Source organism: Lithobates pipiens, unplaced genomic scaffold (assembly GCF_037356315.1).
Source record: "Lithobates pipiens isolate NorthernLeopardFrog02 unplaced genomic scaffold, aLitPip1_a1.2 Scaffold_27, whole genome shotgun sequence".
Taxonomy (NCBI): Eukaryota; Metazoa; Chordata; class Amphibia; order Anura; family Ranidae; genus Lithobates; species Lithobates pipiens.
In genome coordinates this window covers 175013040-175040347 of record NW_027507788.1, presented here as the reverse complement: position 1 = coordinate 175040347, position 27308 = coordinate 175013040, and the positions used below count along the sequence as shown (strand labels likewise).

Genomic DNA, 27308 nt, shown 5'->3' with positions numbered 1-27308 from the left:
TGCTTTAAATAATACATTTTTATAAACACCCATGCAAAAGACCAGTGGTCTCCAAACTGCGGCCCAGGGGCCAGATGTGGTCCTTTGTTTGCTTTTATACCGCCCTTGGGGCATTATTTCATCCACTGATGCTAAAAATGGGGCATTATTTCCCCCCTAATGACCCCAATAAAGGTGCACAATTTCCTCCCAATGACCCCAATAAAGGGGCACAATTTCTCCCAGTGACACAATAATAGGGCAAAATTTCTACCAATGACACCAAAGATGGGGTATTGTTTTTTTTCCCACTGACATCATTACTTTTTCTACTCCCAATGGCCATAGTTCGGCCCCCCCAAAAGTCTTAAGGACAGTAAACTAGCCCTTTGTTGAGAAAGTTTGGAGACCCCTGCAATAGACTAAAGACAGAGAGAACTGAGGGGGAAAGAGGGCCCCTTTTGGTTCAAAAAGAGGCACAGTCCTGCAAATGAGGGACAACCGTGAACTATTGGTATACCTGGACTGGGGAAATTGTATGTTCAATTTCTGCACCCAGTGCCTGTGCAGGCCTGCAAATGAGCACTCTTTCCTGAAAAAGGCCACTCGTGTAGACTTTTGACACACTAGCCTAGTTTGTTATTTCCCTTTTATTGAAGATGCTAGCAAGAGTGAATGAGTCAGCACATTGGAGGAGATTTTCACTCCGCATTGTGTGTGCAGTGCGCTCTTCTTCTAAGTTATTTAAACCTTTGCAGCTCGGCACATTTCACAACCCATCAGTCATCAATATAAATGCAGCACATTAAACTCCTGAGTGGAAATGGATCAGTGATTATACCTTGTCTCTGCAGTCACTCTGTACGCCTATTATGCTGGTATTTATAGTATGCAAGCCGTAGTGGTTGTTGATGACTGCGCACTGAGCAGTAACAGCTGATGTAAGCATTAAGATTAAAGGAGGGAAGTGAGCTAGTATGTGTCTGTGTGTAAGGCAATTCCTCGATGTACACTGCAGAGGAGCCCCTCACTATAAAAAGAAGGGAAAATTCTTATGATTGCATGAGCACTGGATGGCCGATGATTGTATGGGCACTGGATGGCCTACGGTTGCATGGACACTGGATGTCCAATGATTACATGGGCACTAGATGTCTTATGGTATAACTGGATGCCCAATTATTGCAGGGGCACTAGATGCCTTATGGTTGCATGGGCACTGGATGTCCTATGGCTGCATGAGCACTGGATGTCCTATAGTTGCATGGGCACTGAATGTCTTATGGTTGCATGGGCACTGGATGTCCTATGGTTGCATGGGCACTGGATGTCCTACGATTACATGGACACTGGATGCCCAATGATTACATGAGCACTAGATGTCTTATGGTATAACTGGATGCCCAATTATTGCATGGGCACTAGATGTCGTATGGTTGCATGGGCACTGGATGTCCTATGGTTGCATAGCCACTGGATGCAAAAGTGCAGCATGCAATGACCCTGGTCTGGCCAATAACGCACAAATGTTTCTCACTTGGAAGGACTGCCCTTCTTCAGAACCAAAGCCCTCTGTCCTACTTTTCTCCTATGTTGTGCCTCTTTTTGGTCTGATGCCTTTCTAGCATTTATTGCAGATTAAATTGTATGGGACTGTGGGATACTCCAGAACACTTGACATGAATGTGAGGACACTTTTCTCTTTGAAGCTACTTAGAACAGTCCCTTAAAGCGGAACAAAACTCATCTCAGCTCCAGTGATGCAGCGTTGGCCGAGCTCCCCGCCTGGCCACAGACATCTTCAGACGGCTGACTTCCAGGTCTTAATTACTGGCCGCTGTCATTGGCTGGGCAGGGGTGAAATCACTCCTGCGCATGCATACAGGCAGGTAACTATTTTTAATGTAGAAGAGACAAAGCATTTCTCCTTTGCATTAAAAATCCTTCCTGCCCACCTATTTAAATGCGTTACCCTAAAGTTCCACTTTAAGCAGTAGGACATAAAGCAAACAGCACTGGGACACCATAAGTATTGTCTGAGGCCATGCAAGCCTTAAAGTGGCAGTAAAGCCTGCTTTGTCATTTTTACCTACAGGTAAGCCTATAATAAGGCTTACCTGTAGGTAAGGTGAACATCTCCTAAACGCACACCGTGTAGGAGATATTCACTCTGCATGCAGCCACTGACATCACCAGCACATGCGCTCTGAAGGACCTGTAAGGCAATTGCATAATGTGCTAATGAGATTACTGTGGATATGACCTCAGGGGGCCATGATGTACATATCAATGCTGCCGGCCGCCCCTATTCAAATATGAATGCCGGTGATTTACATGTAAACACAGAGTCTACAGGTGAGTCATCTGTACACAACAAAAGGGCAGAGCTGGGCAGCATTAGTAACAGAACTTCACACTGAGATATCAGTACACAACACAGGGCTAAAACCTCAAATGACAAGGGAATTTAAACCAGGATAGTTGGCAAGTATGAGGCAGCTACTTAGGGCCCCGCAACAAAGACAGGGCCGAGGGCAGCTGCCCCTTTTGCCCCGAGTTAAAAACAGCCCTGGTCTAATCTATAGCATGCACTATGGCGTGGCCACACTAAAAAAATGTTTTGCCATTACATACATTTTAATCCACTTCGTGCCCGCGCTATAGCCAAATGACGGCTGCAGCGTGGACGCTATCTGCTGGGAGTCCGTCCCTGGAAGTCCTCCCTTTAACTTCCCCTCTGCGCGCCGCGGGCGCGCATCGGGGAAGTTCTGTGCTGGCCGTGTCCCCCAGACACAGCCAGTCACAGATTGCTGTAAACGGCCAATCACAGCGGCCGTTTACAGCACGATCGGCGTGCCCAATGAGAGATGATCTCACATGTAAACATATGAGATCATCTCTCATCGCCGGCTTTCCCTCTTCACACAGACAGCGTGTGAGGAGGGAGAGATGAACCGCTGCAGAGATGCAGCGGTTAGTGTAAAAAATAAATAAAAAATAAATAAATAAAACGAAAATAAAGTGCCCATCTGTCCCCACTGCCACCTGTCAGTACCATCTGCTCCCACTGCCACCTGTTATCAGTGCCATCTGTCATCAGTGCCATCTGTCCCCAGTGCCACCTGTCATCAGTGCCATCTGTCCCCAGTGCCACCTGTCCTCAGTGCCATCTGTCCCCAGTGCCTCGTATAAGTGCCATCTGTCATCAGTGCCACCTGTCATCAGTGCCACATCAGTGCCACATAGTGCCATCTGTCATCAGTGCCATATCAGTGTCACGTGTCATCAATGTCACATATTAGTGCCATCTGTCACCAGTGCCACATATCAGTACCATCTGCATCAGTGCCACCTGTCAGTGTCACGTGCCATCTGTTATAAGTGTCACGTGTCATCAATGCCAGGTATCAGTGCCATCTGTCATCAGTGTCACGTGTCATCAGTGCCACGTATTAATGCCATCTGTCATCAGTTCCACGTATTAGTGCCATGGGTCATCAGTGCCACGTGTCATCAGTGCCACGTATAAGTGCCATCTGTCATCAGTGCCACATATTAGTGCCATCTGTCAGTGTCACGTGTCATCAGTGCCACGTATTAGTGGCATCTGTCATCAGTGCCACGTATCAGTGCCACGTATCAGTGCCACGTATCATTGTCCTGGTGCTCCAGGGCCTTCAAAAGTGTAATAGGTAGTCAAGAAGTTTGATGTGTAATTAATGCTCCTAGAACACGTGATGGTGCTCCCTGCATGTTGGGCCTCTCTATGTGGCCAGGCTGTGGAAAAGTCCCACACATGTGGTATTGTAATACTCAGGAGGAGTAGCAGAGAAATAACCTATTACAATGACAATTATGTGGAAAAAATTAAAATAAAATAAAAAATCTTCATTTGCAAAGAATTGTGGGAAAAAATTACAACATCAAAAAGCTCACCATTCCTCTTACTAAATACCTTGGAATGTCTACTTTCCAAAAAGGGGTCATTTGGGGGGTATTTGTACTTTCCTGACTTGTTCGGGTCACAAGAAATGAGAGAGGCCACCAGTACATCAGATGTGATCAATTTTGTGTGATTTGCACCACAGCTTGTAGACTCTCTAACTTTCACAAAGACCAAATAATATCCACTAATTTGGGTTATTTTTACCAAAGATAAGATATAGCAGTATAAATTGTTTTTTTATTGGTCCATGTGTTTTCTTTCATCTTTCTTCTTGTTCTGTTTCAGGCTTGCAGGTTGATAAGAAGACAGTGACCTCCTACCCTCAGGTGATACTGGTCCGGGTCCCAACTCCTACTGTGCAGTCTGATAGTGATATAACTGTCCTGCGACACCTCGAGAAACTGGGCTGCCGTCTGGTGAATCGCTCTCAAGCCATTCTAAATTGCGTAAACAAATTCTGGACGTTTCAGGAGTTAGCTGGCCATGGACTTCCTCTGCCCGATACCTTCTCTTATGGTAAGTTTCTGCCTCAGCTCCAGATTCCATACACATGAATCACCGGTTTGGACATTCTGGTATGTGTTCCACTATACCTGTTACCTATTCACAAAGGAGGCAGATAGTAACAATATACATCACTGTAGAAACAAACACTAATCTCCACCAATTAAAGGAACTGCATGTCTGTGTGTATACAAAGGGTACGGTCAGACGTCAGATAGTCATTACTAGTTCCTCCTTATTCCCTAGACAACCTCCCAACTTTTTGAGATGAGAACGAGGGACGCCTATTAGCAAACGTATGTAGGCATAAGATGCTGCCACTCCCCCCTTAAAGGAGAATTATGCAAAAAAAGATTTGTTAAATAGACATTAAACCTTAATTAAAAAAAAAATGAAATAACAAATATGTTATACTTACCTGCTTTGTGCAATGGGTTTGCATAAGAGCAGCCCCTAATCCTCTTCTTCTGGGGTCCCCCGTCGGCGTTGAAAGCTCCTCCTCTTTGGCAAGTGTCCCCATGGAAAGCTGCTTTCCATAGGGGCACCCGTACATGCCCCTTCCTGAGCTGCCCTGTCTATTGACACAAGGCGGGCGGTTTCGGTGCTGCCCCGTGATCGCTAGGCACAGCATTTGATTGACAGCAGTGGATTGGATTGGGCTAAGGTAAGAATAAGGGGGATGGGTTGGTTGAAGGGAAATTTGCAGCACAGAAGGTCTTTCATCTTATTGCATAGAATGCATTAAGGGGGAAAACCTTAAGGGCTCTGTAATGGAAATTTGTAGGTTCTGTATATAATTGTATTCTATTTTATATGTATTGCACAATGCCCTCACTGTGCACACGGCACTAATAATGTTTTCAGTACATGTTTTGCATTCTTTCGAGTCCTGATTAGAATTAGCCTGCCTATGTAACGCCCCTTGCTACCATAAGGGTATAATTGTAATATTAATGTGATACCTACGTAATCATGTGTATAAAAACCTTCAAATGCATCATAAAGGAGAACGGTTATTTGGAAAGATGCTGAGTGTATCTTTTGTGTCTGTTCCCTACTGCAGTAGTTATTATTAATTTGGAACCACTAATCAATATGAGAATAGGAGTTGCCTATCTATAAAATATCCATTTCAGCTCTTTCACACGGGACGGATCCGTGATGATCCGCCCCAGTGGATATCCACTTGCTCAGCGGAGATCACTCTGTCGATCCCCGCTGAGCAGGCAGAGGACCGGTCCGTCTCTGCTCACTGCGCAGGGACGGATCTATCAGATCGCCGCTCTCCCCTATGGGAGATAGGATGACGACGGACCGCAGAGTCCATTGTCATCCGATCCGCAGACAGATGGAAAAGTAGGTTTTTCCTCCGTCACACTTTTTCGGATCGGAGCGGGTCGGATGTCAGTGGACATGTCACCGCTGACATCCAACGCTCCATAGAGGTCTATGGAGCATCCGTTCAGGTCTGCCTAAGAAACTGACAGGTGGATCTGAACGGATCATTCATCTGAAAGAGGCCTAAGGCTTTAGAACTACTTTAAACCCACAAGTGTTTTTTTTTTTTTAACCACTACTATTCCTTTATATTGGCTTTTGAAATTTACCAATGCAGAAATGTAGAAATAGGATGAAAGGTTTAGCTCTGGTAAACACTTTGTGCAATTTTATATACAGTATCTCACAAAAGTGAGTACACCCCTCACATTTTTGTAAATATTTTATTCTATCTTCATGTGACAACACTGAAGAAATTACAGTTTGCTACAATGTAAAGTAGTGAGTTTACAGCTTGTATAACAGTGTAAATTTGCTGCCCCCTCAAAATAACTCAACACACAGCCATTAATGTCTAAACTGCTGGCAACAAAAGTGAGTACACCCCTAAGTGAAATTGTCCAAATTGGGCCCAAAGTGTCAATATTTTGTGTGGTCACCATTATTTTCCAGCACTGCCTTAACCCTCTTGGGCATGGAGTTCACCAGAGCTTCACAGGTTGCCACCGGAGTCCTCTTCCACCTCCTCCATGACAACATCACAGAGCTGGTGGATATTAGAGACCTTGCGCTCCTTCACCTTCCATTTGAGGATGCCCCACAGATGCTTACCGTATATACTCGAGTATAAGCCGAGATTTTCAGCCTCTTTTTTGAGGCTGAAAGTGCCCCCCTCGGCTTATACTCGAGTCATCGCTGTCTGCCTGCTCGATCAGCGTATCGAGCAGACAGACAGCGGCCATTCTAACATTCAAATGCCGCGCCTCCGCCTCCGCCTTCGCCTGTGATAGGCGGAACACTGAATTTCCCAGCAGCCTGTGTTCCGCCTATCACGGACATCGTCTCATCCTCGTACTACGGACGAGGATGAGACGATGTCCGTGATAGGCGGAACACAGGCTGCTGGGAAATTGAGTGTTCCGCCTATCACGGACATCCGATAGGCGGAACACTCAATTTCCCAGCAGTCAGTGGGAAATTGAGTGTTCCGCCTATCACCGACGGAGGCGCGGCTTTTGAATCCTAGAATGGCCGCCGACGAAGAGCTGAAGGACGGAGGCTCGGCTCGGGACGGGCCGGGCCGGGCCGGGACGGGACGCAGGCCGGGACGGGACGCAGGCCGGGATGGGACGCAGGCTGGACGGGACGCAGGCTGGACGGGACGCAGGCTGGACGGACACAGGCAGGCTGGACACAGGTAGGCTGCACGGACACACACACACACACACACACACACACACACACACACACACACGGATGCATGGACACACACACACACACACACACACACACACACACACGGATGCATGGACACACACACACACACACACACACACACGGATGCATGGACACACACACACACACACACACACGGATGCATGGACACACACACAGGGATGGATGGACCCACAGGGATGGACGGACACACAGGGATGGACAGGCATGTCTCACCCTCGGCTTATACACGAGTCAATAATTTTTTCCAGTTCCAGGGGGTAAATTGGGGGCCTCGGCTTATATTCGGGTCGGCCTATACTCGAGTATATACGGTAATAGGTTTTAGGTCTGGAGACATGCTTGGCCAGTCTATCTCTTTTACCCTCAGCTTCTTTAGCAAGACAGTGGTCGTCTTGGAGGTGTGTTTGGGGTCATTATCATGTTGGAATACTGCCCTGCAGCCCAGTCTCCGAAGGGAGGGGATCATGCTCTGCTTCAGTATGTCACAGTACATGTTGCCATCCATGGTTCCCTCAATGAACTGTAGCTCTCCAGTGCCGGCAGCACTCATGCAGCCCCTGAACATGACACTCCCACCACCATGCTTGACTGTAGGCAAGACACACTTGTCTTTGTACTCCTCACCTGGTTGCCGCCACACACACACATGACACCATCTGAACCAAATAAGGTTATCTTGGTCTCATCAGACCACAGGACATGGTTCCAGTAATCCGTGTCCTTAGTCTGTTTGTCTTCACCAAACTGCGGGCTTTCTTGAGTATCATCTTTAGAAGAGGCTTCCTTCTGGGACGACAGCCATGCAGGCCAACTTGATGCAGTGTGCGGCGTATGGTCTGAGCACTGACAGGCTGACCCCCCACCCCTTCAACCTCTGCAGCAATGCTGGCAGCACTCATATGTCTATTTCCTGAAGACAACCTCTGGATACGACTCTGAGCACGTGCACTCAACTTCTTTGGTTGACCATGGTGAGGCCTGTTCTGAGGGGAACCTGTCCTGTTAAACCGCTGTATGGTCTTGGCCACCGTGCTGCAGCTCAGTTTCAGGATCTTGGCAATCTTCTTATAGTCTAGGCCATCTTTATGTAAAGGAACAATTCTTTTTTTCAGATCCTCAGAGAGTTCTTTTCCATGAGGTGCCATGTTGAACTTCCAGTGACCAGTATGAGAGAGTAACACCAAATTTAACACACCTGCTCCCCATTCACACCTGAGACCTTGTAACACTAATGAGTCACATGACATCGGGGAGGGGAAACAGCCAATTTGGCCCAATATGCACATTTTCACTTAGGGGTGTACTCACTTTTGTTGACAGCGGTTTAGACATTAATGGCTGTTTGTTGAATAATTTTGAGGGGACGGCAAATTTACACTGTTATACAAGCTGTACACTCACTACATTACATTGTAGCAAAGTGTAATTTCTTCAGTGTTGTCATATGAAAAGATAGAATAAAATATTTACATAAATGTGAGGGGTGCACTCAAAAATCACAGAGGTGATCAAATACCACCAAAGGAAAGCTCTATTTGTGGGAAAAAAAGGACATACATTTTATTTGGGTACAGAGTTGCACGGCCGCGCTAATACAGTGCCGTTTCGCAAAAAATGGCCTGGTCAGGGAGGGGGTAAAACCTTCCAGAGCTGAAGTGGTTAAAGAATATGTAAACCTAACATTTCATATTCCTAATATGTACCTGCTGTACCATGTACTTGTAAGAAATCCCTGGTGTTCCTGCCAATCCCTTTGCTTTCCTATAAAAACTGACCACACTAAGCAAGAGAGAACAGTGGGGTTGATTTACCAAAACTGGAGCGTGCATAATCTGGTGCAGCTCTGCATAGAAACCAATCAGCTTCCAGGTTTTATTGTCAAAATGTAATTAAACAAGCTGAAGTTAGAAGCTGATTGGCTACCATGTACAGCTGCACCAGATTTTGCACTCTCCAGTTTTAGTAAATCAACCCTAAAGTGGTCAGTTTTCTAGCAGTGCTGAGAACTCTTCTCCAATGATCAGACTTGTCATGACACCCCCCCCCTGCAAGCCATTCACTGGGAAGACCAGTTTCTTCTCCCCAGCTCTCTGAGCTCCTTATGCAGCTGAGAACAGAGGTTATGTAATCACTTACACTTATGTCAGGGTGTTTTTAATGTTTTTATATATATATATATATATATATATATATATATATATATATATATATATATATATCTATATCAATAGGGTGGGCTTGGGTTGAAGAGCATTGCACTACGAGCCCACCTAGGTGTTACAACAGCAAATTAATTTTCGCTATTGAAACACTGATCCTCAACCCGGCCAATCAGATGCGGGTCTGAGAACTGTTTTCCGGCTAAAAAGTGAAGAGTCCTGATTGGCGGCCATGGAGGAGGGAGGAAACAGAAGCCGTCGCCGACCTGATGCCCGTGGAGAGCAGGGGAAGCCGCCGGTGAAGCCCGGGAAAAGCTCTGCCCACCATAGATGAGTTAAGTGCTCCAGACTCGACCAACCAGGGGAGGTGCTGCAACTTTTTGCTGCCCAACCCCCCCCCCCCCCCAATTTTTTTTTTACCACCAGCCACCACTGGATTAGAAGGAGCAGCAGGATACTGATGAGCTCATCTCTATGCTCACTCTGCTCTCACCTTATATTAGCTCGTTCATTGACAACACATTTGTATTCAGAACATCTGATTGGGTCATCCAGGTCTTGCCCCTCCCTCACCCAATCAGAGCACTGCTGTATAGGAGACTGCAAGAAGCTGAAACCAAGTCAAATTCAGGCACTTAGCCTAGTGGCATTTATAACATTTATTTATTTTGTCTTTTATATCTGCCCGGAGTTCAGCTTCAATGAGCCTTTGTGTGCAGGTGACAGGTCCACTTTTATGTAAACATGCTGGTGCAGAAGGAAATTGTCTTCCAAGGTGTCATGTTTTATGTAATGGATGTATGGCTTGGAGGCAGAGGGGCCAGCGAGGTGGTTTGCATTTCACACTTTGATCTTGTGACGAGAGCCATCAGATAATGTTTCTAATGCGCTGAGTGAACAGAAAAATGCATGGAAACACTTACACCGTTTTATATGTTTATTTATTCTGTCTTTGGGCTGTTCTGGGCCTCCCGTCCTCGTCTTTCCCATGAGAACACACAGGCAGATCCACTCTAGTATGTCACGGATCTCCTGAACGCATGGAACCTTCTGAACACAGAGGAAAACGTATTGGACTGAGCCACCAATGAGATTTCAGGTTGCATTTGGCGGGTATACTTCATACAGTGAAAGATGAAACCTGATTGGTTCCTATGAGCTGCAGTTCAGTGTTCCTATAAATCCATTTCTTTTAATATATTTGACTTTGCTAGCCAACTGTGCTAACAACATACTTCCACATTTGTGGAATGATTTCCTGTTGACAGCCACTAATACTGTACTCACTTTTGTTGCCAGTGGCCTAGACATTAATGACTGTGTGTTGAGTTATTTTGAGAGGACAACAAATGTACACTGTTATACAAGCTGTACACTCACTACTTTACATTGTAGCAAAGTGTCATTTCTTAGATACTGTATATATATATATATATTTATATTTCTTGCGCTCAATGCACCCTGATTCAATGTTTAAATAAATAAACCAGATGGGACCGCTGCAGCCTATATATTCCCGACACTGGGCAAACTAGCAAATCCTCCAAAAAATAATGCGCTGTTTCTTTAAAAATAAAACACATCTTACGTTGCAATCAATATATAAAGTGCAAAGTGTATATTTGCACATTGCCTTCATTTGAATTTTATATATTGATTGCAATGTAAGATTTATTTTATTTTTAAAGGGACCATGCACTTTTTTTGAGAATGTTCCAGGCCAGACAAGCCTTAGTGCACCAGTTGTTAACAGTCATTAGGATCCCTATCTCTTACATCGGTACTCATAGTGTGCTCAGGACTTGCATGTCTCCCTCATACTCAGGCAGACAGACTTCACTGTGAAACTTCAAGATCAGAACCCTCTTCCAGCACTCATAGGATTAGAAGGAGAATAGGCCCTCTGTTGTGCACAGATGAGACCTCAATGAGATAGGTAGGATCTTCAGATGGACTACCCCTTGGGAAGAACCCTGCTCTTTGAGATTGCAAACTATTTATGCACTCCCCAACCGCCATCTGGGAACACCTCCCCAGGGATTGTTTGGAGCTGCATAAATATTCAGGTTGCTCATTTGACTCCCCCCACCCACTTTATTCTGAAAGCCTCCAAAAGATAGGGGGAAGCAATTTAAACTTGGAGCCTGTGGTGCTCAGAACAGTGCAAAGCAATCCCATGCTGCTCTGCTGATTACAGTATAGCCACAGAACTAAATTTGCTAACCAAACCTAGCAGCCTATCTGGGAGGGTGCTACATTTGCAGGGCCAGATTAAGAACATCGTGGGCCTGGTGCTGAGGATTTTGGTGGGGCCTTTTATAAACAATAAATAAATAAAAATGCTAACTATTTTTTGTTATAACAAATTCAATTAAAGAGAGAGAAGGAGGATGAGAGATGGATACTTGTACATTATGGCATAACCTACCCAAGGGCCTCTAAAAAGTAGTAGTGTTAGAAAAGTTTACTACCGCTTTACTATCACTGGAGCCTCTCATGGGGCCCCTACTGACCCTGTGGCCCTTGGGCAGTGCCTAAGTACATGGTTCTCAACATTTCAAAAATATTTTCAGGGACGCTTTTTTTACAAGTGCTATATTTAGAGTAGCTGACACCCCCTATGTTCCTCTATACATCACAATAGTAATTACAAAATAAAATAAGTACTAATAATGGGGCAGAACAAATATGAGGACTGTGAGATTTCCTTTAGTTGAACTGACAAAAGTGCCCATTCTAGAGCTGGTAACATTGAGGAACATATAATTTTAACATATAATTTTAACATATAATTTTAAAGAACAGTTTTTGTGGGTAAGAGGCATAGGGGAGGAGTATGGATGGTATAAAAGTGGGAAGTATGTGCAGGTGAGGGAGAGGAATGTGGAGGGTCTAACAGTGGGCCCTATGTACATGAGAGGAGTGCAGAGGGTATGGCAGAAGGCACTATGTACAGGAGAGGAGTGTGAAGGGTAAGACAGTGGGCAGTATGCACAGCAGAGGAGTGTAGAGGTTATGACATTGGGCACTATATATAAGAGAAGAGTGTGGAGGGTATGACAGTGGGCACTATGTACAGGAGAGTAGGACAGTAAGCAGTAATTACAGGAGAGGAGTGTGGAGGGAGGGTATGACGGTGGGCACTATATATAGGAGAGGAGTATGGAGGGTATGACAGTTAGTAGTATGTACAGGAGTGGAGGGTATGACAGTGGACACTATGTATAGGAGAGAAGTGTTGGAGGTATGACAGTGGGCACTATGTATATGAGAGGAGTATGGAGGGTATGATAGTGAGTAGTATGTACAGAAGAGGAGTGTGGAGGGTATGACAGTGGGCACTATGTATAGGAGAGAAGTGTTGGAGGTATGGCAGTGGGCACTATGTATAGGAGAGGAGTGTGGAGGGTATGACAGTGAGTAGTATGTACAGGAGAGGAGTATGGAGGGTATAGCGGTGGGCACTATGTATAGGAGAGGAGTATGGAGGGTATGGAGGTGGGCACTATGTATAGGAGAGGAGTATGGAGGGTATGGCGGTGGGCACTGTATAGGTGAGGAGTGTGGAGAGTATGACAGTGGGCACTATGTATAGGAGAGAAGTGTGGAGAGTATGACAGTGGGCACTATGTATAGGAGAGGAGGATGAAGTAATCTGGGAAGGAAAAATGTAAAAGTTTGTGGAAGGATGATTAGGGACTGAGTAGTGGTTAAGCGGGCCAGACATGGATTGAAATTACACCAATTAAGCAGAGACCAGCCATAGTCGATCTATGTATGGGCTAGCTGGTTTTACACAAGTCAACCTATTAACCGACTTGAGTACAACCAGCCTGTCAGGTTTTCCCCAAAACAATCAGTGCTGCCAGCTATAGTTAGCAACACTAATCATTGTATTCACTGGCAGAACACAATAACACTGCGGGAGTGATCGCCCCATTCACAGGTCAGCAGGTGAGAGGGTGTGTGGGGACAGGCTGGGGAGAGATACTAGTCAGTCCCTGGGTAGGCACTGGTTAGTATCAGAGCCAGATACACACAGGTTACATACGCCAAGATCATTAGAGCGAGAGCAATAATTCTAGCACTAGACCTCCTCTGTAACTCTAAACATGTAACCTGTAAAAAAATGTAAAGCATTGCTTAATACACAACAAAAAATCGTGATAACTTTAGTGTTTTTTTTTATGAATGAAACAGTTTCTTTCCAACATAAAAAGTTGCAAATACCACCATTTTATTCCATAGGGTGTCTGCTAAAACAATATATAATGCTTGAGGGTTCTGAGTAATTTTCTAGCATAAAAAAATGATGATTTTTACATGTAGGAGAGAAGTCTCAGAATGGGGCTGGGTGGCGAGGGGTTAATTATCATAAGTAATATACAAATAATTATTATAAGCACTGTGAGTTCATCCTCTCAGTCTGCTGCAGAGTGTTCCAGCTTGTATTTATACTGACCGCTCTGTATGCAGCTTCTGACAGGCTGCGCAAGGAGCCCTGTATCTCCGGAACCATAGATGATAGCAGCCCAATCTTTTAACCAGTGCTGGAGTGGGTCTTTAGCTACCTACCCCCCAAATATGGGGTCTCTGTGACTCCTGATCGCCGAGCTACAATCCTCGAAGTCGATCTTTTTTTTTTTTTTGGGCAAATGGGCCTATCTTGAGAAAGGGGCCTGGAGCTGCAGCTCCAATAGCCCCTATGTTAATCCGGCCCTGTACATTTGTGCTAAGCTTGCCCAATGCCAGTATGCAGTATACAGATCATACCTTGGGTTTGGCTTTAAAGGGGCAGTTGTAGCTAATGGCGTATTTTTTTAAACGTCTTTTATGTGTTTTTTTTGTATACAGTAAATATTTACAGTATGCATTCATACACTGAGCGGTGAAGCTCCCAGTATAACACAATATGACAATACAGTGGTAAAGGGGAAATTATTGCAATAGGCCCTGGCACCATAAATGGCAATGATGTAGTAGCAGATACAATCCATATTGATAATGATTTACCCTGGATGCTGAAGACACGATAAACTCAATTGATTTATGGTCTCAAATGCAATCAAATGTAAAAGACTAAACCTGGCCATAAACTAGTAGAATTTAAAAAATAATTAAAAATAGATCCCTTCTAATAATTAAGGCGTCACTTCCCTAATACATGGTGGAACGATAGTTAGTCTGCAACAATGGAATTTTTTCTGCACCAAAAAGAAACCACAGAAATAAAATATTCACTTTTATTAAACAATGATTAAAATTGATATAGTTGCACAGGAAATAATTGTATATTATACATGATACAAAAACAACCCTGCAAACAACATCAGATGTAGCGAAGGGCTGTATGTTACAAGTGAAAACTCTAACATGTTTCGATTCCAATAATCTTCATCAGGAGATATACGAGGGTTCTTCAAAAAGTTTTTGTACTTTTTTAACTCTATTAAATACACAAAAGTGCGCAAAGGCCCCTGGTAGATTCAGTATGGATCGTGTCAGTGTTCAGTGGCTACTCTGTACAAACAGCAGCATTTGAGAACTGATGGCCATTTTGACCCTTTGACAATTTTTGGCTTTGTTGCCATTAATTTGCTGACTTGTCGGACTTTGATGACTTCAGTCCTCTCCAAATAGTGCCTTTTAATGGCATATAGATACTTTTAGTATACTTTTACTATCCTTATGGTAGTGTTGGGGTAGCTATGTATTCTACAATTCATATAGCCCTTGGGAGGTTGTCTGGGCGTCCTCTGTGTCTTTTGGGTGCGATTCGCACACTACCCACACTGTTATCCACAGCTACTACAATAACTGGTCTTTCAATATATTACCAAAATCGACATCCTCTGATGAATATTTTTGGAATCGAAACATGTCAGAGCTTTCACTTGTAACATTTGCTACAGCTGATATTATTTTCAGGGTGTTTTTTGTATACCTTTTACATTTACAATTATGTCTTGTGCAACTATATTCATTTTCTTGTTCAATAATTTTTATTGTAGGTATATCAAAAATATACAGAAATACAAACGCACCTAGTCCATCCATGCAGGGACTATGACTGGCAACCCAGAGAACATATATTTATACAGCATAGGCGAATGAGGGAGGGCCTCTTTCTCAAACCGACACATCTAATCTAAACAAAACATGGAAAACCCCAAAATTGCCCAAGTAGCCAGGACATGTATGTCAAAGATCTCTTAGTAGGTAGTCCTGGACACCAATAGGCAGCTAAAGAGAGCTGAAAAACCCATCAAAATAATCAGAGCAGAAAGCAAGACAGGAAAGAAAGGTAAAAGTAAGGTGAGGAGGAGACACAAAGGAATCAATACAAAGAGAGCAGGATACTTTCTCGTACAAGTACATGGTTCAGCAGGCACATATCAGGAATACGAAGTTTACAGACCTAGCGTGATTGTCGGTGATGGCTGCAATATAAGCCCTACCCCCCAAATAAGCCCTAGTTAAAGTCCTTGTAGGTCTGATGCCCCGTACACACGAGAGGGATTAAGTCTGACAGACTTCCGACGGAGTTCTAGCGGAGTTCCGCCGGAGTTCTGGCGGACTTTTCGACCGAACGGACTTGACCACACACCATCACACCAAACTCCGACGGAGTCGAACGTGATGACGTACGACTGGATTCGACGTAGGAAGTTCATAGACAGTAGCCAATAGCTGCCCTAGCGTCGGTTTTAGTCCGTCGGAGTAGCACACACACGAGCGAATTTTTCGAAGGGGACCGGGTCCGGCGGAGTTCCGTCGGGAAAATTTGAAGCATGCTTCATTTCTAAAGTCCGTCAGACTTTTGCGAAGCTAAAGTCCGTTGCAGCCCACACACGAGCGGATAGTCCGCCGGACTCAGTCCGTCGGAGTTTGGATGTCGAAAAGTCCGCTCGTGTGTACGGGGCATTATTTTCAGGGTAGGGCTTATTTTCGAGGAAACAGGGTAGGGCTTATTTGGGGGGTAGGGCTTATAATGCAGCCATCACCGACAATCACGCTAGGTCTTATTTTCAGGGAAACGGGGTACCTATTTATCTGCGCATAACACGCACTTTTTCCCCCTTAAAATAGGGGGAAAATCGCGTGTGCGTGTTATACGCTGATATATGCTGCCACCGAGGGGAAAGAGGGGATGAGCGCCGCTGAAATAGAACCAGATCTCGTGTGTACTGGGCTTGGCTCGCAGTCACGCTCAGTCCCGCCCCTTGGACGGCTCCTAGCATTAACGTCCTGGCCTTCGACCGGTGTTATGTCCATCATAGGATCCGGGCCAAGGGGCGGGACTGGGCGTGACGCTGAGCTGAGTACACACAGCTCTATTTTGGCAGCGCTCGGCACCACAGCATATTTAACAATGGCAGCAGATGGACACTGAGTAAGGCTGCAGGTGGGTACTGAGGAAGGCTGCAGGTGGGTGCTGAGCAAGGCTGCAGGTGGGCACTGATTAGGCTGCACTGAAGCTGCAGATGGGCATTAATCAGGCTGCATTGATGCTCACTGACCATTATTTTGCTTCAAGGTGGTTTATTTAAAAAAAAAGTTTTTATTTCCAAAACTTCCCTCTTAAATTGGGGAGCGTGTTATACACCGATAAATACGGTAATTGCATTTCCATGTTCTGTGTACTGTGGGAGACAAGATATAGCAAATGCAGGGTCCTGGGTTTAGTAACACTTTAATGGCACCCCGGGATTCTGCCATGATTGTCGCACGACAGGACTGCGTGGCAATCCACGCCTTTAAAAATCACATGAAGCTTCTAACCCAAAAGGAGCAGGAGCTTCTGGTTGGGTGAAAAACATACATATGGACCCCATTGAAGTGAATGGGCTGGGCCTATACAAAATGCGAAATTGCATGTAAATCACAAATTTGCAAGCAGGAATGCTTGTTTCCGCCATGTGAAAGTGAATGCAGCCTTAGTGAGCCTGGAGGGCCAGCGGCAATGTTTGGCCTTGCTGGCTGAACCCTATCAAAGTCAAATGACAGGCTGAAAGTTGCTGGGACTAGACAGGGCTGAATGCTGGACTCCCATTTAGGGCTGAATGTCTATAAAGTCACTTTAGAGTAGCTGTCCAGTGGGACGTTATTCTAAGATCTTGAAGGGTGCAGCCGTAGGATGATGTCCCATCATGGGTCTAGTCAGCATGGATCCCTGGTCTTCACTCCTAAATGTAAATGGATGAAAGGGAAAGATAAAGGAAACATTATTTGCCTGGAGATGGGCTTTAAACACGGTTTCTCACACCCTAATGTATCCTCTTGTTGTATAGTCATGGTTGTGATTTTTTTGTAATACAAATTTTCTTTTTCTAACGTTTTAGGTGGCCATGAAGAATTTTCAAAAATGATCGATGCTTCAGAGTCTCTTGGGTACCCTGTGGTTGTGAAGAATACTCGAGGGCATCAAGGTATTTCAGCCTCTTTATTTTAGAATAACTAGACTGTGGAGGACCGTTTATTGTACAGTTCTAGGCAGGTCCGCTGATAGGCCAGTACAACTGGCCCTGTTGTACCGGGCCTGGTCAGCCATGACCGAACAACCCCGACCATGGCGCTAGGATTATTTAATGCAGACCACCAGATAAAAAGGACATTAAAACCAAATAGCCCATTAAAAGATGAAATAAAGCCTGCTTTTGCTGCAATTTTCAACTCCAATCCAGAGATTTCAACCCCACAGTACATTTTTCTGCTACTAGATGTCCTCAGCTTGATAGTCAGCATTATTCAATCCACCTTCTTTGAGACCAGGATATCATGAACCCAATAATAATACACTTCCTGTCTTAGGGTGTCCATAGCGCCCAACTGTCCCGAATTTCGAGGGATTATCCCTCTGCCCCTCTTTCCTCCTTATTTGTCCCTCATTTTTGGTCTGATCTATACATGTCTAAATTGATGCATTTGTACATTTCAAAAGCCAATAGGGGGGCCTAAAAAAAATAAAAAAATAAAAAGCACTTGAGGGTTTAAATAATAATTACATTTTGTTTAAGAGGGCGTGGCAGGGGGTGTGTCCTATGCCTACATACTGTAGCTAATAGGTGTCCCTCGTTCCCATCTCAAAAAGTTGGAAGGTATGGGTGTCTCAATCTGGATGGAGGAGCAACGAAGACACATTTGGACAGCAGCATTGTTAGTCTGAGGAGTAGTAGATTTAGATGGACCTGACAGATTAAAACTCCAGTTTATGCCATTTAAGTAGTTACAGCAAGAGTTTTGTTCCTTTTGGGATAAAGGTTTTACATAAAGGAATAAAATCCAATCACTGTGAGCACCCATGTCAGTGTTAAATAGTTTATCTCAACCAGTGTTGCCAACCTCCCAGATTAAAATTTGCTAACATGACGCCCAAAATTTACTGGCACAGCCATCTTTTTACTGACATTTCCAAAAGTTGGACGGGCGAGCCCCCCCCCCCCCTGAACCATACCAGGCCACATGTCCTCAACATGAGGACAAGGTGCTTTGAGGCACCTCCCCCCTATGTTGGGAGAGTGTGGCCTGGTATGGCTCAGGAGGGGGCGCTCGCTCGTCCCCTCCCTTTTCTGACCTGCCAGGCAGCATGCTTGAATAAGGGTCTGGTATGCATTTTGGGGGGGGCCCCACGCCTTTTTTTTTTGGCATGGGGTTCTCCTCCAAATTCATACCTGACCCGAAGGGCCTGGTATGGATTTGGGGATAGATCCCACGCCATTTTTTTTTTCCGATAGTTTGTTTTTGTTCCAGCAATTATTTTTTTTTTTTTTACATTCAGCTGTCAGCGGTGAACCCCACTGACAGCTGGTGACTCATTGGTTGTTAAGGATGCGGCAGCCGGGTTCCCAGCCTGCTCCTTAGCAACCAGCTATATACAGTGTGTTTAACGACTTCAGCCCCGGAAGATTTGGCTGCTGACTGACCAGGCCATTTTTTGCGATTCGGCACTGCATCACTTTTAACTGACAATTGAGTGGTCGTGCGACACTGCACCCAAACAAAATTGATGTTGTTTTTTTCCCACAAATAGAGCCTTCTTTTGGTGGTATTTGATAGCCTCTGTGGTTTTTATTTTTTGCGCTATAGAGGCGATTCAGTTCGCATTGTGCGCTATACAAGTATTTAATTCATTCATTCATTCAGCGACAATTTTGAAAAAAAAACACAATATTTTGTACTTTTTGCTATAATAAATATCCCCCTTTTTTTTTAAAAAAAAAAAAAGCAAATTTTTTCTCAGTTTAGGGCGATATGTATTCTTCTACAAAAAAATAAAATAAATCACAATAAGTGTATATTGATTGGTTTGTGCAAAAGTTATAGTGTCTACAAAATAGGGGATAGATTTATAGCATTTTTATTATTTTTATTTTTTACTAGTAATGGCGGCGATCTGCGATTTTTTATTGTGGCTGCGACATTATGGCGGACACGTCAGACAATTTTGACACATTTTTGGAACAATTGCCATTAATACAGCGATCAGTGTGATTAAAAATGCATTGATTACTGTAAAAATTTCACTGGCAGTGAAGGAATTAACACTAGGGGGCGGTGAAGGGGTTAACTGTGTTCCCTGGGAGGTGATTCTAACTGAAGGAGGAGGGACTAACTACAGGTAGTGACAGATCGTGGTTCCTAGCTAATAGGAACACACGATCTGTCACTTCTGTCAGAATAGAACAGGGAAGTATGTGTTTACACACACTCGTCCCTTATCTGTGTCTCCAGCTCATGATCACTCGTGGCCAGCGGTCATCGCAACCGTCGGCCACAAGCATCGGCACTCCAGACCCCACGAGCCCGTGTACGGTTATACGCAGGGGAGCCAACCTGCTGCAGTAAGAAAGTAAGACTGCGGTGGCTGGTCAGGAAGCGGTTAAAGAAAAATTGCAGGCAAAGCATATCACACTCAGCGGTGAAACCCACTGACAGCTGATGACTCATTGGTTGTTAAGGATGCGGCAGCTGGCTTCCCGGCCTGCTCCTTAGCAACCAGCTATATATAGTATGTTTAAAGAGAAAAATAAAATGCATAAAAACTGCATAAAAACACGGGTTTAAAAAAAAATTGCAGCCAAAGCACATCACACTCAGTCTTTTCTTGTCAGTTGCCGCGCCTTGCGTTTTAAAGCAGCACTGCGTTCAAAAGGAAAAGACTGCATTTGACAAGAACACCTGTGCATTTTACACTCTCCCCTTGCGGACATTTTTTTTTATCCAACTACTAGTTAACCAGGTTAACGGAAAATTGTAAGGGAAGCTTCAAGGGCTGATAATATGTCATGATGGAGGTTGTTATTTTAAGATATACCATGGAGATGAGTCATTGAGAGATAAGTTATTTTCAACGGGAATGAGTCACCAGCCATACAATAACAGGAGATCTAATCTCATTCAGCTCCCGTGTTATGGCTGCGTCTGCTGCGCCTAGCACTAGAATCACTCCAAAGAACACATGGACTCTGAATACAGTTCCCCATTGATAAAATCAGAACCAACAGTGCCAGCTGGCTGTTATGAAATTGAACAAATTGTCCACTTTTATTTATTCCACAATACCGCTCGTATTTTCTGTGTTGATCGTGGTCGTTGGTAACGCGCCCATACCATTCCTCACGTGGTGAACCAAAGGTCAGGCGTCTCCTCCTTGAAAACTGAAAGTTTATGTTAAAGAGACAGAATATATTACAGACAAGAATATCGGGGAATGTTATTCAGTGAAAAATGTCATTTTAAAACAGAACTCATTTTAAAACAGAAAAATAATAATGTAAAAAAAAAAAAAAATTATTAACCCTTTAACCACTTTCAGACCGGACCATTTTGCTGGTAAATGACCAGAGGTCTTTTTACACTTTGGCACTGCGCTGCTTTAACTGGTAATTGCGCGGTCATGCAATGTTGTACCCAAACAAAATTTGCGTCCTTTTCTTCCCACAAATAGAGCTTTCTTTTGATGGTATTTGATTGCCTCTGCGATTTTTATTTTTTGCGATATAAACGTAAAAAGACCGCAAATTTTGAAAAAAAATGATATTTTCTACTTTTTGTTATTAGAAAAATCCAATAAACTCAATTTTAGTCATACATTTAGGCCAAAATGTATTCAGCCACATGTCTTTGGTAAAAAAAAAGTCAATAATTGTATATTTATTGGTTTGCGCAAAAGTTGTCACATCTACAAACTAAGGTACGTTTTCTGGAATTTACGCAGCTTTTAGTTTACGACTGCCTATCTCATTTCTTGAGGTGCTAAAATGGCAGGGCAGTACAAAACCCCCCAAAATGACCCCATTTTGGAAAGTAGACCCCCTAAGGAAATTGATAAGAGGCATGTTGAGCCCATTGAATATTTTATTTTTTTGCCTCAAGCGATTGAATAATGACAAAAAAAAAATATTTTTTTTTTTTTTACACTAAGTTGTCACTAAATGATATATTGCTCACACATGCTATGGGCGTATGTGAAATGACACCCCAAAATAAATTCTGCTGCTTCTCCTGAGTATGGGGATACCACATATGTGGGACTTTTTGGGAGCCTAGCCGCGTACGGGGCCCCGAAAACCAAGCACCGCCTTCAGGCTTTCTAAGGGCGTAAATTTTTGAGTTCACTTCTCACTACCTATTACAGTTTTGAAGGCCATAAAATGCCAAGATGGCACAAAACCCCCACAAATGACCCCATTTTAGAAAGTAGACACCCCAAGCTATTTGCTGAGAGGCATGTTGAGTTCATGGAATATTTTATATTTTGCCACAAGTTGCGGGAAAATTACAAACTTTTTTTTTTTTTTTTTTTTTTTAACAAAGTTGTCACTAAATGATATATTGCTCATGCATGCCATGGGCATATGTGAAATGACACCCCAAAATAAATTCTGCTGCTTCTCCTGAGTACGGGGATACCACATATGTGGGACTTTTTGGGAGCCTAGCCGCGTACGGGGCCCCGAAAACCAAGCACCGCCTTCAGGCTTTCTAAGGGCGTAATTTTTTGATTTCACTCCTCACTACCTATTACAGTTTTGAAGGCCATAAAATGCCAAGATGGCACAAAACCCCCACAAATGACCCCATTTTAGAAAGTAGACACCCCAAGCTATTTGCTGAGAGGCATGTTGAGTCCATGGAATATTTTATATTTTGCCACAAGTTGCGGGAAAATTACAAACTTTTTTTTTTTTATTTTTTTTTTCACAAAGTTGTCACTAAATGATATATTGCTCACGCATGCCATGGGCATATGTGAAATGACACCCCAAAATAAATTCTGCTGCTTCTCCTGAGTATGGGGATACCACATATGTGGGACTTTTTGGGAGCCTAGCCGCGTACGGGGCCCCGAAAACCAAGCACCGCCTTCAGGCTTTCTAAGGGCGTTACAGTTTTGAAGGCCATAAAATGCCAAGATGGCACAAACCCCCCCCAAATGACCCCATTTTGGAAAGTAGACACCCCTAAATTTAGGGGTACACTAGTGAGACTAGGTAATAAATGGCGGGTGCCCTGAAACTATAAAAAAATAACTAACCAACCAGCGTCACCTGTAACAGTTATATGGTGATCACTGGTGAAAGGGTTAACTAGGGGGCAATTAGGGGGCTTTATGCGGTAGTATATGGGGGTCCCTGGCGCTATAAAAAGCTGCAGCGAACCTAAATACCTACCTGCCTAACTAGCGTCACCTGTGACACTAATACAGCGATCAGAAAAACGATCGCTTATTAGGCTGGGTTCACACTGGAGCGATGCGGGAACGCCACGAATGCGCGGCGGGTTCCCGCATCGCATGCCTCCCGGCGGCAGTTCACACTGCCCTATGCGAACTGCTGGGAGTGTCAGTGAAATGTTACTGACACCCCCAGATCAGTTCGCATATCGCAGTGCGATCTGCAAACTCGGATCGCATGGTGTGAACACCCATGCGATCCGATTCTGCTGCGGGCCAAAAAAAGGGTCCCGTGCGAATTTGCGGCGGGTGCGGCGGGTGCGGTGAATGGCTGAACTCGAATCGCACAGAGATCGGATGTGATTTGCACTGCAGTGCGGTGCGAATCACATCCGTTCTCATAAACCGCTGCAATGTGAACCCAGCCTTAGTGACACTGGCGACGGGGGGTGATCACGGGGTTAAACCTTTATTGGGGGGGTTAGGGGGGTACCTTAGAACTAAAGGGGGCTAACCCTAACTGCCCTAACAGTTATTAGTCACAAATGACACCCGCCGGGTGATCAGGGGGTTAAACCTTTATTAGGTAATAAATGGCGGGTGCCCTGAAACTATAAAAAAATTACTAACCAACCAGCGTCACCTGTAACAGTTATATGGTGATCACTGGTGAAAGGGTTAACTAGGGGGCAATCAGGGGGCTTTATGCGGTAGTATATGGGGGTCCCTGGCGCTATAAAAAGCTGCGGCGAACCTAAATACCTACCTGCCTAACTAGCGTCACCTGTGACACTAATACGGCGATCAGAAAAATGATCGCTTATTAGGCTGGGTTCACACTGGAGCGATGCGGAAACGCCGCGAATCCGCGGCGGGTTCCCGCATCGCATGCCTCCCGGCGGCAGTTCACACTGCCCTATGCGAACTGCTGGGAGTGTCAGTGAAATGTTACTGACACCCCCAGATCAGTTCGCATATCGCAGTGCGATCTGCAAACTCGGATCGCATGGTGTGAACACCCATGCGATACGATTCTGCTGCGGGCCAAAAAAAGGGTCCCGTGCGAATTTGCGGCGGGTGCGGCGGGTATGGCGGGTGCGGCGAATGGCTGAACTCGAATTGCACAGAGATCGGATGTGATTTGCACTGCAGTGCGGTGCGAATCACATTCGTTCTCATAAACCGCTGCAATGTGAACCCAGCCTTAGTGACACTGGCGACGGGGGGTGATCACGGGGTTAAACCTTTATTGGGGGGGTTAGGGGGGTACATTAGAACTAAAGGGGGCTAACTCTAACTGCCCTAACAGTTATTACAGTCACAAATGACACCAATGCAAAAAAAAAAAAAAATAAAAAAAAAAAATGACATTGGTGTCACTGTGACTGGGGGGCAGGGGTAATTGGGGGGGTGATCGGGGGGTAAAGGGGGGGTGTGAGTGTGCCTGGCATGTTCTACTGTGTGTGTGAGTGTTGGTGCAACTTACTGATCCGCTCTCCTCCGTGTCGGAACGAAAAATACCGACACGGAGGAGAGAATACATCACTTCCTCTCCTGTGTTTACATTACAGGAGAGGAAGTGATGTCACCGGGGATTTCTATTCGTCGGGAGCGATCGCGAGGGGGTGGCCATGAATGAATGGCCGTCCCCTCGTCCGGGATCGCTCCCGCACGAATACCGACCGCCGCAGGCACCGGGCGGGGGCCCGATCGGGCCCCCGACCCGCGGGAGGCAAGGGACGTACATGTATGTCCTTATGCCTGCCCGTGCCATTGTACCGACGTACATCGGCGTGCGGCGGTCGGCAACTGGTTAAAGATAAAATTGCAAAACCAGTTTTTGCTACAATATTCACGTTCAGTTCAGAAGTTGTCTTAGACCCACTCCAGCCTACGACTGGACAGTGAAAAGAGAAGCAGCATAGAGTGATGAGCTCATCTCTCTGTCACTCTGCTTTCTCCTCCTCTCAGCATGCTTCTTGTTAGCACATGAACTGATTGGCTTCTTTGTGCTGCTTCTTCCTTTCACACTCCAGCCATGCTGTGCAGGGACTGCAAGAGGCCGATACCAAGTCAGATGCAGGTACTTACACTTCTTGCATGTAAAGCTGAGCTCCAGGAATTATCTGTACTGTATACTTACAGTGGTCCAGCATGGTACAATGTAAGTGTACATTAAAGTGATTGTAAAGGATATATTTTTTTTTTTTTAAATAACAAACATATCATACCTACCTCCACTGTGCAGCTCGTTTTGCACAGAGTGCCCCCGATCCTCCTCTTCTGGGGTCCCCTGGCAGCTCTCGGGCTCCTCCCCACATCAGATAACCCCCTAGGGCAGTGATGGCAAGTTTTGGCACCCCAGATGTTTTGGAACTACATTTCCCATGATGCTCACCCACACTGCAGAGAGCATGAGCATCATGGGAAATGTAGTTCCAAAACATCTGGGGTGCCAAGGTTCACCATCACTGCCCTAGGAGAAGCGCTCTCCTGAGGGGGGTTACCTCATGGGAATGCTCCTGACACGAATGCCGGACTCGACCCCACCCCCCTGGCGCCTGCGTCATTGGATTTGATTGACAGTAGCGAGAGACAATGGCTGCGCTGCTATCTATCCAATAAAGAGCCAGGACCCCGTGGAGAGAGGAACAGCGTGTCCCTGCCGAGGAGATGAAGGGGCTCAGGTAAGTAAAATGGGGGGGCTGGGGGGCCGGTGACTGCCAGGTGTTTTTTCACCTTAATGCATAGGCTCCGTTCACATGTTGGGGTCCTGAATCATGGGTGGAACCGTTGCGATTCAAAATAGCGGCAAATCGCGAGGCACTAACGCGTTCCCTGTCACTTCCAATGGCACCCCAATGGCTGCGTGATTTTACCACGACTTGTCGGGTGACAGTCATGGTAAAATTGCGCAAACAGAATTGCGGGATGCCTGGCGCCCAAAAGAAGCTCTTGTTTACGCGATTTGCAATTGTCACCTTGATGAATTGCGCCAAAATCACTCCCCGATAGGCGTGCCTTTGAAATTGACAGGGAACACACACGGGCGCATTGCAATTTGTCACTATTTTGAATCACGGGTGGAATCGCGCCATTTCCACCCCCGATTCAGAGCGCCAAGATGTGAACAGAGCCTTAAGGAGGAGTGGGCTCCCTCCAAGCACACCTGTCCTTAATCTATCCCACTGTATATATGCTCCTACTTAAGGCTCTGTTCACATCTTGGCGTTCTGAATCGCTGGCGGAATTCCCGGCAATTTTGGGTATGCCTGTCACTTCCAATGGCAACCTGATCGTGGGATGCCTGTCCCCCCAAAAGAAGTACAAGGGCTTCTTTTGGGCGACAGGCGTCCTGTGATTATGTTTGGCCGATTTTCCCTGTGCCACGATTAGGGTGCCATTAGAAGTGACAGGGTAATGCACAGGTGTCCCGCATTTTGACGCTATTTTGAGTCGTGAGCAGAATCGCTGCGATTTCACCTGTGATTCAGAACGCCTAGATGTGAACAGAGCCTAATACCGCAACCGTACTTCCCTGCAGGAAAGGTCAGATGGAATCATTCCGTCGGATATTATGATTGTGTGTGGGCTTCATCTGACTTTTTTCTTAAAAAATTCAGACGGACCTAGAAATAGAACATATTTCAAATCTGTCTGACGAACTCAATTCTTATTGGGAAAACCGTTCGTCTATATGCTGGTCTGACGGACCAAATACGACGCAAGGGCAGCTATTGGCTACTGGATATTGAACTTCCTTTTCTAGTCCCGTCGTATATCATCACGTTCAAAACGAACAGACTTTGGTCCGTTCGTGTGTGGGCAAGTCCGTTCGGTCGGAAGTCTGTCGGAACTCCGTCGGGAAGACCGTCTGACCTTTTCTGCAAGAAAGTCCAGTCATGTATCATAAGAGACTCTGGAAATGTATAGATTTAGGACTGGAGTATATATACACGTTGAGGTCCCTTGGTGTGGGCTCTGCAGCTTACGCATATATATTTGCAAATGTGTGCAAACAAAACCCTCTGTTTTTAAGGGAAATGGTTAGACTAGGTCAATTCAGTTGTTTTGCAGGCTGGCTGGTAAGTGTGCTGGGAAATCTTTTGTTTGTAAGTAGGCATTATCCATACCCGATGGACTTCTAGTTAAGCCAGAATTCACTGTAATAGTTGGCTACAGTGATAGCTATGATCTTCCAAGTCCTGCCCAAGTACTGTGCAAGCGGCTTCCACTCTGCACACTGACCACAGGGGACTGCTTGCTTGGCACCTCTATTCATAGAATGCCTTGTATTTTTTTCAATTAA

General features: G+C 45.1%; 1 protein-coding gene across 1 annotated transcript in view; it reads left to right on the top strand.

The window, feature by feature from the left end:
* The window catches only part of RIMKLA (ribosomal modification protein rimK like family member A), a 113057-nt gene that overhangs the window by 48152 nt on the left and 37597 nt on the right, over positions 1 to 27308 (top strand). Inside the window, exons 2-3 of the mRNA XM_077457917.1 lie at positions 4211 to 4441; positions 17667 to 17753. Of these exons, the coding sequence (XP_077314043.1) occupies positions 4211 to 4441; positions 17667 to 17753 (318 nt within the window). The remainder of the gene's footprint in view (positions 1 to 4210; positions 4442 to 17666; positions 17754 to 27308) is intronic.